General features: G+C 36.0%; 1 protein-coding gene across 2 annotated transcripts; it reads left to right on the top strand.

The window, feature by feature from the left end:
• The first annotated feature begins 1,051 nt into the window (after positions 1–1,051).
• On the top strand, positions 1,052–10,121 carry LOC139758302 (heme-binding protein 2-like). 2 transcript variants are annotated; one of them, XM_071679528.1, is made up of 5 exons: positions 1,052–1,240; positions 5,166–5,252; positions 6,086–6,215; positions 6,492–6,672; positions 7,274–10,121. In XM_071679528.1, the coding sequence occupies exons 2-5, from the start codon at positions 5,172–5,174 to the stop codon at positions 7,680–7,682; spliced, it is 801 nt and encodes a 266-aa protein (XP_071535629.1). In that variant the 5' UTR covers positions 1,052–1,240; positions 5,166–5,171; the 3' UTR covers positions 7,683–10,121. The 2 variants fall into 2 exon arrangements, with proteins under 2 accessions (XP_071535629.1, XP_071535630.1); XM_071679529.1 differs by lacking the exon at positions 1,052–1,240 and adding an exon at positions 3,486–3,614.
• Positions 10,122–12,382: the final 2,261 nt, after the last annotated feature.

Genomic DNA, 12,382 nt, shown 5'->3' with positions numbered 1-12,382 from the left:
AGTCAGTGGATGGAAAGAATGCAGCTTCCTCAAGGTCCTTCTCGCTCCACAGGAGTCCATTTTACCCTAATCCCAGCTAGAGCGGCCATGAGGCTACAGGAGCCTCTAGGGTTGCAAATAAAAAATTCCAACCAGGACATGTGTAATGGGCAAGGTAAACATGTTAGTCAGTGGGGCTTAACTGTGGATGTCTCTGGATTCATTACATACGCAGAATATACACTGTATAATAAGATACACATATATATACACATACAATTACATACAAGTACCACCATTACAAGCCATTCAATTCTAGTGACAGATCACAAGAAGTTGTGACATAACAGGTTTTGGGCCTAAACTGTAAAACAGTAATGAATACACAAGAGTTATCCGGAAAATGGGAGCTATTCTGAATGACCAAAAAGGTTGACTGCAAGTTACTCTCATTTCCACTCATTCCATTGTTACATAAACGTTCTTGAAGTGATCATACGAACAATCGGAAATGACTGGGCGATGAGAACGATATGAAAGGAATCTTACCAGTTACCAAAGGGGGAAGTCCGATTATTCTAGAAAAAATATTTTACGAGGCAGTTTCCAACATCTCGTCATTCACGCATCATAATTACAGAAATTTTGAAATAACAATTTCGTAACAGAGACAAATCTTCCCACATTATTGATCTTGATATATTGTACAGTATTAAAACTAAGGCAATAATTCTTCCCATAAATACTAATGTGATGTAATGTACTGAAACTCAACTACTGAAACATTTTCATATCAAATATCAAGGACGTAAATGCACAGAATCAATCTGTTGCTTAATAAAGAGTTTACTGATTATTCAATAAACTGTGTAACGACCTAATTACTATATTATGATTCGATGAAGTCTTCATAGTGTAGGATTCCTAAACTCCACACAATAGAAAACGGATACCATTACGTCATATGTACCCCTCCCCTTCCTACCATCAGACCAATGGAAAACTAGAATTTACGTGACGTCATATATCCTCTGCTGCACCACACTAAACAAACCCTTGTGATTGGCCACGTGTACCACCCGAGGTTAGTCAGTCTGTTGGGAGCAGAAGAAGACGCATCTTGGTGGTGGGCGGTGACATTCATACATGATACGTGTCCTTTCATACTACATGGTGGTCGCTGTTGCCGGTGGAGCCTAGTGTGTCGCCACGCAGCCATCCGGTTGCTGGAATTCTTCGTTTTGGTATAAGTCAACGCAAGGTGTGTAACATATGTTGGTATTGTGTACAATGTAGGAGTATTTCGTTCTCATTCAGAAGACTTCAACGTTGACGAGACGTAAATGTATGAAGGTTATACTGGCATTCCATGTCGGACAATCTTTCTCGTTATTTGTGTTTTTACGTTAGTTTCATAAGTGTTAATGCATGTGGATGACAGTGATATTCTCAAACGTCGAATTGTACCATCGTGTCTCTCAGACCGGCGGCACGCAAGTTTGCTATGTTTTCGTTCGTGGCCAGAAAGTTTCGTACGGGCAAGATTGCCGGAAAGCTTTGCTTTAAACACTATTTTTTTTTTTTTTTTTTATTCATTGGTTATAATTGTTAATTTTGTGCAGGTGCAGGTAGGTCATCGCAGGATTTGATACTCAAGTTCTGGTAAGAAGCTATAGGTTTTAATAAGTTAATTTGTGTTTTAGGAATTTGTAATAGTTTCAGCGGAAATTAGGTAAGGGAATTGTTAAAGCTCGAAGTGTCATTGGTGAGGTGTGGGAGTGCGAGTATCAAGTGTGGGAATGTGGAGTGACGACCTTCGGGGATACTGTGTGGTTGGTGTGGATGTCGTTTAATCCTGTTAATAGCATAATCCATGGCAATATTTTTCATATAATACTTAACATGATCAATGGTTTAGCGACGAAAAGCTTCCGTATTTGTATCACATGGTCTTCCATTCTGTATATTGTGGACTCTAGCGCTGATTTGTTTCAATTAAGATAATTATACACTAACCCCCCCTCCCTCCCCGACTTTTAATGAAGTCCATCTCTTCAGGAGTTTTAGTTCATGATTAAATGGTAAAACTTGCACAGAATGTACGGCGAAGTGGAATGAGTAAGGGCAGTAGGTGCAAGAAGGAAAGGATTGTGATAACTGAGGACAATGTTCAACTCGGCCATGGAAGTAAAGTGCATGTGTCCATGATGAATGTAGTGAGAGGCGACGCAGGGGAATCTATCCCTTGTAGCCTTGTGGTTTATCCATGTATAACGAGTGGTTTCACTACGCCTTTAGTAGGGCAGTTTTAGATCTGAAGTTTTTGTTTTAGGTTTGGCATAAACACCACACGTATTTGCTCCCAATCGTGACGTGTATAACCCTTGTCAGTACAGGCTTTAGTACCTCCTGAAAGTCTGGTTTTACTTGTATAGTACCTCTACAAAATGGTGTGCCACATTTCAGAGTGAAGGGTGCTCTTCGAAGCTAATCTCCGTTGGTGTTGATCCTTGTAGGGTTTTTGGAGAGGGGCGGAGCTTAGCCTAATTCGGCTTTGTTCGTAATGTGTAATATTTACATTGTATTTATTACCAAAACAGATTTCCAGAGCACCGGAAAGTGTCAACCAACGTCCACTTTCATAATGAACCATCACAGGCCAGTCTTTTTGGCACGTGCTTTTTCTATGAAAATCGAATTCATTGATAGTCACTGTGTAACTAGTTACTCTTGTTTTCCTCGTGTAATTTCTTCTTATATTGATGCCTCACGTCTCGGGAGGCTAACCAGACAACTTTCTTATTACCATGATACCGCACGGTAACAAACAACAGTTTCGGTGTTCCAATTGGTACGTTTTCCTCAAGGGTCTTTGATTCTTTTTCATTTTTTGTCGATACAATTTGCCTTTTATTTCTTGCATACCATGTTTAAGACTATAGGAGTGTCGTAGACATAGCTGACTGTATTGCCCTTAGGGTACGATGCACCGTCATTTTTAAGTTAATACTCGCGCACTAGAATGTAGGGGTAAGGAGTTAGATTACAGTATATGTCCTATAGTTGTTATATAAAAGCTGCTTGACGGTTATAATGGCTAGTTTTGTTAGTTACATAACTCTTGATATGTCTTGGGTGAAGATCGACAGTCGAACGAAGCTATTCAAGGTCATGGATGTGTTGCGGCAACTTTGCCACAGTCTTGAAGTAATGCATATCGCTGCTTTGACCTTTGTCGTCCGTGAATATAACGTGTAGAGCATTGGTAGGTGGATGGCTCCTTTGGATTCGCCAGAGCTTTGGCTGACATGGGTCATTTTGATGGCCCAGTATGAAGCTATATCTAACTTAAGTTTAGCAAGTTATCAGATTGGGGATTTGATTTATTCATTCTAGGAGTTCACTTGGTTATTGTCAAATATATTTATGAAAATTTGCGGATTCAGCTCCACTTGTGTATCCCTTTCGCTGTTATAAGTAATGCACCAAAAATGTCTTTTTCCTTGAACAAGTATGACGGGGAAAGTGGAAATGTAAAAGTTTGTTGAATCTGTATTGGAAATGGAAAGCAAAAATCATTAAAAATTAACAGCGAACTGTGCAAGACGAAATAGTTTGACGTCTCGGGACGATAGGTACGTAATAGATATTTTTATGATTTACACTTTCCGTTTATCCATCGTAATATCTTTTAAGGTTGTATTTTAGTTTCCTGTCTGAGACTGCGTTCATGTTAATCATTTCTTAAAGCTCTGCTAGCACTGGGAAGAACAAGCACCATAGCGCCAGAATAATGGTGAAAAAGGCAATTTCCCACACCATGAGAAAATGTAGTGTCAACTGACTTCAGGGCGATCTAGATATCTCGTAAAATGGTCGTTACTTTAATATGAAGTTACTAAAATAAAAACTTTTATATGCCACGAAAGTATTAGCACCACACATTTGTAAATTCAGAATTCAATAGATACTAAAACCCATAGCATACGAAAACCACCAACTGAAACATTTCGAAGTTAGGTGGAGGAAGTTCAGAGTGGGGACCATTCACATTACTGGTTTTGATGGGTGATCATAGTAGCCTAATTCACCAAGAAACCTTGCATCTGTCCCTGCCTCTAAGGATGAACTCTCACGTTTGTAGAGAATAAGGGTACAAGAATTTCCAGACAAGTTGAAATGATTTGACGACTCTGAGAATGGTGTGCAAGCAAGGATAAGTTGATGTATTTGTCTAGAAAGAAAAAACATTCGACAGCCAGTGTTTAAAGTCCACGGCAATATATAAACATTGTCGATGAAGCTTGGATATTTGCAATAGTAGAAAAAATGCATTGTTCATTGGACGAAGAAAAACCAGGCATACAGGATAACCACATTGCTAAAAAGGATAAGATAAATTTCAAGACATTTGAAACAAGTTTGGTATGAATTCCAGTTGCCCAGAATAGATGAAAAAGGAGTGCTATAACTACCATTGCTGCTAACTGTCCCCAGACTGTGTTATAGGCACAATATAAATGAGTGAATGTGCTGCAGGCATATAGTAAGGCTTGGGAGGTTGAAGAAATGTTTGTACATTATCTTGGTTTAGTTCGTTTTTGATGAATACAAATAGATTAAACTACAAAACTTATCTAGGCTTAGGATATTAGTTTGAACAAAGTTAACTTGCTTGGTAAAATTACGCTCTTGTTTAAAGGGGATGGTTTTTCAAAATAATGTGGTACTAAAATAGCCTTAAGTCTAGGAGACTTTTATAACCCATTCTAAAGTATTCGTTTCCCAGTTATGATTTTGTGCGAGAATAATGAATTAGGATTCTTCATATGTATGGCGTTTCACAGTAAAATTGAGTGTTTAAAGAGAAAAATTCAATTTAACTTTTGATCTTGTCATATAGTACAAATCTTATTTATCATTATAGACTTTTATTTACTAACTATAGGAAAATATAACCTGAATGTGAAATTTGTTAGTTTTACAGAATTTAATGTAATGAAAATATTGGATACTGAAACACTGAAGATGAGAACCACCACTTGCAGGCATATTGAGAAAAAATTTAATTCTTTTTTGCTAGATTTTTCCCATAAATACCATCATTTTTAAGTATTTGAATATACCAATAAGAAAGCAGAAAAATCATTTAAACAAATTGTGTAAAACTATTACTTTACCTGCAGTACAGAATGGCTGGAATCTTGAAGGGTATTCGTGCAGCCTTTGGAGATGTGGAGATGGCACCATATACTGTGGTAGCTGAGAAAGATGTAAGTTTTAATATTCATTGTTGCATAATATACCCTTTTATAAATATGTCGGAAATTTGAAATACTTTCTGATAAACCTTTTATATTAATGACTTATTGAACAGCTAATTTTTTCTCTGCAGTCTTTTTCCTACATCTTTCAACTCTGGACTTTTTGCCAATTTTTGGCCTTTTGTCATATTGCTGTTCCTGCTCTGAATTTTTTTTCATTCCCATCACCTCACCACTTGGCAACTTTTATCTTCTCAAACACCCACATTCTTGCTTGCATCCTCTTCCAGTTGTTTGCTTCCTTCCCTATGTCCCTGCTGTCTTGAATTTTCCCTTTGCAATTCTTTGTGGAATTCCATTTTCATGTATGCCTGTGCATTCTAGTAAAACCTTACCTTTTCAATCCATACCGTGTTATTTAAGAATATTGAGAGGACGAGAGCATAGCCACACATGGTAGAAAAGAAGGATTTTCTATCAACAGTACATGAATTGGTCCAGAATATAGAAGTATGAAGGTGATTTAGAATGAATTAAAAGCTCATTTATCCATAGGAGTGTGATGGAGAATGAATTCTCATTTACCCATTTGCTATTACCATAGCATCACATAGTTTGGTAATGGTTCTTTGATATCTTGCGGCCTCCCTAAGTCTAAATTTGTAAAAAGATTCCCCCCCCCCCCTACTTTTTTTGCGGTTGTAATTGAGTAATGATTTACTTATAAAGCCTTTGACATATTTGAACTTGAAGGCACAAGTCCTGGAATGAGTTAAGGAACTATGTAACTATGTTAAATTTTATACATTTGTAATAGATTTTCAATAAAACATTTTTCCTAGGGTTATGAGGAGCGGCTGTACCCAGCCAGGAAGTGGGCATGTACAACAATGAAAGGAACAAGTCAACAGGCACTAGTCAGTCCTATGTTTCGTGCACTCTTCAATTACATATCTGGGAAGAATGACCCAAGTGAGTAAATGTTTGAGGAGCATTACTGTGATTTGTCATATAGTATTATGATTTAAGATCCATTCCTCATATAAGTTTTATCCTATAATGATTGGAGAAGTATGTAAAGAATGAATTACTTTCCAAGACAATAGAAAGCTGGCATTAAAAGTTTATTATACTGTCATGAGTTTCAGTGAAATGTTTTAAGATAACTGTTTAACAGCCTCTTTGTTATTCAACCAGAATTTTCCAAATCTTATTTTGTGCATTGAAAATTGAGATTTCCCCTTCCAGACATAAGAATTGATATGACCTCTCCAGTAACGACATATGTGGAACCTGGTGCTGGTCCCACGTGTGAGTCTTCCTTTACAATGGCATTCTTGGTGCCAGAACAGCACCAGGAAAACCCACCTTTACCATTAGACAAAAATATCTTCATTGAAGACCGTCAAGAATTAACAATACTTACAAGGTAACTATGTGGTTGAATACTTTTTCAGTAGGGTATGAGATGTACCTAAAAGTATGTAGTAGAAAGATTGTTATGGTCATTCTACCTGTGGTAGTGGTCTTAAGAATTTTTATATTTTTTGATGGGCTATAATATAAATTGTAGCATGCTTGCCCAAATTGCAATATATAGTCATCTTGATAATGTAAAGCATTTCATCCCCTTTCCTCCTTTACAAAAGTCTTTAAGTTTTCTTAATGTTTCCTCTGGATTATTTGTCCCTAGTAATACAGGACATTTGTTGATTCATAGGCAATACTTAACATCTTACCAGATTCCCAGCTGGATCATAACATGTACGATGTATCTTTTTCCCCAGACTGAAATATAATTTTGACTTGTGCCACAATTGTAACTTTTCTTAATACCCATATCTCTTTGCACAGTTTTTCGATATATTTTAATGTCTTGTGACTTTTATAACTTCCTTGCTTGTATTTTTAAGTGCACTTTTACATTTGCCATTAAATACACTTTGTTTCCCCTTTGTGTGCTAATTGCTCTTTGATGCATAGTTCATTGTTGTGTTAATGAATACAGTACAGTGTGACTTTACTTGCAGACGGTTTGGTGGATACACAAGTGAGGAAGTTATAACAAAAGAAGGTAAAGAACTTGGAGAAATGATAAGGAAGGACTGTGAAACTGGAGTAAATTTTGATCAGTATTATATTGTTGGATATGATCCCCCTTTTAAATTATTTGGGCGACGCAATGAAATTTGGTTTGTCAAGACAAAATTGGATATAGCCGAGAAAGAAAGTAATGAAGTATCCGAGGAAGTAGAGAACAGAGAAATTATTAAAGTTTCTGAGGAAGAGAACAAAGAAATTATTAAAGTGTCTGATGAAGTGGAGAAAGAAAAAGTGCCTGAGGAAGTGGAGAGTGAGAAGGAAGATAACAAGAAAAAGGATAGTGAAGATGTTAAGGATAAAGAGAGAGATGGTGGTGTAGGAAGTGGAGAAAGTTAAAATTGTAAATCAAGCACTATATAAAGTAGTAAAAAAGTAAAGGTTCACCAAGAATCTGTAAGGTGGACTGAAGGTTACACAAGTTGCACACTAGTAGACTAAAATCTTTGAATATGATCACTGTCCATGTCAAGGACACAGGAAAACATTATCTTGTTCACATTTTGATAAAAGTTAGGGTGAAAGTTTATTTCCACAGATGAATTATCTAAGGGTAATTATACAAGCTATATATATTACACAGCATTTTTTTTGTAACTTGTGAAGTCTTTTCAGCAAAAGCCCGCCTCTGTAGGAAGCAAGCGTTAGGTACATAGAGGAAGATATATTGGTCTTGTCACTGACTGGACCATTGATATAATTGCTGTAGAGTCCTTTTGAGATTTCCCATTTGAGACTGATGTGACTTTGAGTATCGCCACTACTTGGCAGTAGTTCATATTTGCTGAATTTAAAAATTGATAATCAAGTAGCTGGACCAATTGATCTTGAGATTTGATAGAAATTAGATCTTGACATTTAGGTTTTATGTATTGATTGCAAACTTGATTTGGTTTTAATAGAAATTTGAGAAAAGAAGACTGTAAAATTAGTTAATCAGAGAAATAGTATGAAGATAAGAAAATTGTTTTGCATTTTATGTGCAGATCCCAGATGTAAAATGAGAATAATAGGCTTTCAGATGGACTGAATTTGGCTTTCAAACAATTACCTACTGATCTGAAACATGATTTCAGTGTGGGATAGACCTTGGTTCATTTTACCATGGCATTCAGTATGACCATAAGGTAAGATAATCATTTGTTAAAATCTGTTTCATTCTAAACAGTTTTTAATATCTTGTTTAGATTTTTAATATTTACCGTTAAGGAATACTTGTTCGTTTCAGAAAGCATTTTCAATTTTCAGGGCTGAATTTTTGTTAAGACTTTCTTGAAGATATTTAAGGTCTTTTGAGCAGTGCAGGCACTGGCTTGGGTTATTTGTTTTCCCCATTACAGATAATTTGTCCTGGTAGCTTTCTAACAACAAAATGCCATGTATTATATAAAGTATGTGTAGTTGCATTTTGTCTTTCAAGAAAGTGATGTTGGGAAATTCATGTCTGTGTGGTCTTTGGAGTTATCGAAACTAAGATATCACCTTGGCAGTTGATATAGGAAGTGATGGGATAGAAATGTAGCTTCACTTTTTCTCAAGCCGCTATTGATATGTAATGGTATTTAATAAGTTTTTCATAAATATTTAATGAAACTTATAGGATTTAAAAGTTCCTAGACATTCTAATATGAATTGAGGCTAGCTAATAAGCTTCATTAACTTGCAGGAATGGTGAAGTATATATAATTGTGGTGAAGGGTTAACACTGTGTGGTTCTAGAGGCCTTCTTACAAGGTAGTTATACATATCATTTGCTAGTGGTTGTGTATGGATCACGGGTGCTAGCCTTAAACATGAAATCTCCATTCTTCAGTAAGCATCAGATTACCAATAGCATTGTGGAATTTGATAGTGTAAAAATGTATGTGCATTAACCTAATATATTAAACCATGGTATATTTTTTCACTGTACAGTATTCCGCCCAAAATGTATGTAAATGCTTGCTCTTGGATCAACATTATATTGCCTTCATTTTCACCATTTGTCCATGCAAGATTTTCATCATACTCTGTCAGATTTAGATTGTCTTGATTTTAATTGAAATTAGATTGAGTGTAACAACATTTGTAAAAGGTTTCATAATTTGCTCTGCATGTTTGTATTTGTTGTATATAGATATAACCTATTGAAGACATCATAATTTTAGAAAGTTTACTTAGATATTTTTATACATTGATAATTTTGATTAATGTGATTTGAAACTTTAGTATGAACATTGCTTTGGGAGAAGTTGGGCTCTTCTCTGGATAATTGAGATTGAAGTTGTTGTTTAATAACTTTTGATTGTCAGCTGTATGGAACTTTTACAAATACCATAGATTTTCTTCCCCATACCATTAAGTTCTGTGCAGGAGTGGCTTGGTTATGTAGTTCCCAACTAAATATATAGGCAGATGTCTCATCTCCCACAAAATAGTGGCAAGTGTATTCAAGAACCTGATCTTGTATAGGTAAATTATAAGTTTGAACTCTCTGGCTAGAATGACATATTATGCGTTTGTACAAGAACCAGGCAGTTGAACTCGCCATCTTATGATGTCTGCATAAGGCTCGGACTGAAATTTTCATTCTCACTATGCTGAGTAAATATGAATTGTCATTTCAGGATCTTGGACTATTGAATGAGAACTGCAGTGCTATCTAGTGATACAAGATACTTGCAGTGTAAAAGACTTAGAATAAGTTCTTTCCAATGTATTTGCATGCTTTTGTAATAGGTTTGATGTATTTTATGTATCTTAATTTATTCAAATTTTCATTAAAAGTTTTGCTTAAAAGCTTCGTTTTAACTAGACCTGTATATTTGATCATGTTTTATTGTATAGGTAGTAGTTGGAAGGCAGCCTCCAACGAGAGGTATACTATTCACATTTTTGGATGGGGGTACGTTAGTTATTATTGTTGGCTGAGTAGTGAACTAACACAACACTATAGTGGTTGTCAAAGGGTACTCCTTTGACCCAGGTAGCTGTTTAAACTTTCTTTGCCCACGCTTAGATAGCTGCCATTCTGTCCACAAACATATCTCCTCGTCACACATCTGATAACGCTTAATGCTACAAAATCCTTGAAACTAGATTTTCCTGCAGTGAGTGCTATGTGCTATCCCTGCCTTTTCGCAGAATGGAATGAGAAAGAAATAGAACATTATATATGAGCATAAGGTATAAGTAGGGGGGAAGGACCATTAGCTGGGACTATAAGGAAATAGTAGTAGGCTTGACTCATTTTGTAGTTGGTAGGAACTAAGGCAGAAGCCCCTTAAAACTGCTATAGTATCATTTGCCAGTGGCCTGTTAATGGTGAGGCACTAAAGGCTACTAAGTGGCAAAGAGTTCAGCAGTTATGGAGATAATTTTACTACGGCTACCCCACTCGGGAAGTTCCCAAAGGAAATGAGCATCGGTGATATAAGCAGGAAGTTTTGTCATTCAGAGGTTAAGAAAAACTGGATACTATAACTGCAAATACGGTATCTTGTAAGCTATGGATTTTCGAAAAGGGAAATTATTAGCCAATGGTACATTTATTACCTTTAAACGATATAGAAGGAAGATGTAGTCACTGAACAGCAAATGTGTGTGAATGCTTCAGTTAATGTGCAAATTATGAAAACTATGCTCATGGTTCATAGTATTCTTTAGTATGGACATTTTAGCTTTATATGAAACTGGTATATGAGAGAAATTGGTCTCAAGTAAAATTACTATAGTTACAAAAGATGCTACTGACAGTATGTTTTAATTTGTGCACACATTTACTTTAGACACCAAAATTTTATAATACAATTCACGACTCTACACGTTCAACAGGATTCATTACCAGTGCATCGAAATTCCAAGGTTAAAATTTGGTATGAAATGCTGGTTGTCTAAGCACATTCTCAGTAACATTCTCTATTGGATATCAATAATAAATACGTACTACCAGACTAGAGCTCCTCTAACTCAGGAAACCTGTCATTTGCCTTTTTTTGTACTTTTCCTTCGATTTGATTGTAACAAAATTCCAAACATATGCTTGTTTGTATTGTAATATGTCTAGAAATCCTTGATCGCCAATTGCGCCTTAGAAAAAACTGCATGATTGAGATTCCCTCTTAAGGACAGTATTCGCTATTGATATAATTTACTTATGATAATTCGTCTGTCACAAGATACAGAACAAGTGGTCGGTCTTCTTTAAGGGTATTTTGGTTATTCTCTGAGTAAGCGGCACTAAATACGCTCATTTTTTTCACTCGTATATGCATCATCTTAACTATACAAGCCGTTGTTGTGTATGTATAGTTAAGATTGCCAACTCAAACTGCCATCTATATTCAGGCTTTCAGGTTTCGGTCTGTGGAAACAGAATTGGGTGGAAGCCTGCAAGTGCACAGAGTCCCTAAGACTTTAAGAAACAGAAACTTCAGTGGTCAGGAAACAGAAACCATGAGGGACGCCCTTATTGATGGGAAAAGAAGTTGGCCTGCCTGGCACCAGAAACTACGAGAGTAAGGACAACGGGAAACCTTTACCAAACTCCATGCCACACCCTATCAAAAGCTTTCGATATAATATGAATGGATACATCACTGGATTTACTTTTTTCATAGAGAAAACCAAACATTAGTAAAATAGAATATGGTTAGTCTCGCAATGCGAAAAATATTAGAAGCTGAGTAGGTTTTACTCAAGTTTTTAACGTTCCATCATAAACGAACCCTGTGCAGCTCAAAATTAAGGAGACTATTGATTCGCACGAAAAATATGTACCCAAATAAATTAATCCGGATTCTTTGACCGACTCTCTCTGTAAAATGACGAGATAAGAAGCCTTTAGCATTCATAACAAAATAAAATGGTACTCAATGCACAAAATCTTGAGATAATGAAATTTTCATAGGAGTGCTTTTCTTATTCAATAATAATCAATTAATATATATAGGATTTAGTTGCTAAATAACGTATATATTTTAAACTCGAATGTAAGACATCAGCTGAACATTGTCCGAAAGTTATAGAGAGAATTAGGTTTTGAAATCATATATAGATGC

This window comes from Panulirus ornatus, chromosome 30, assembly GCF_036320965.1.
Source record: "Panulirus ornatus isolate Po-2019 chromosome 30, ASM3632096v1, whole genome shotgun sequence".
NCBI classification, from domain to species: domain Eukaryota; kingdom Metazoa; phylum Arthropoda; class Malacostraca; order Decapoda; family Palinuridae; genus Panulirus; species Panulirus ornatus.
The sequence above is the reverse complement of the archived record's forward strand: the minus strand, read 5'-3'. Positions and strand labels throughout refer to the sequence as shown.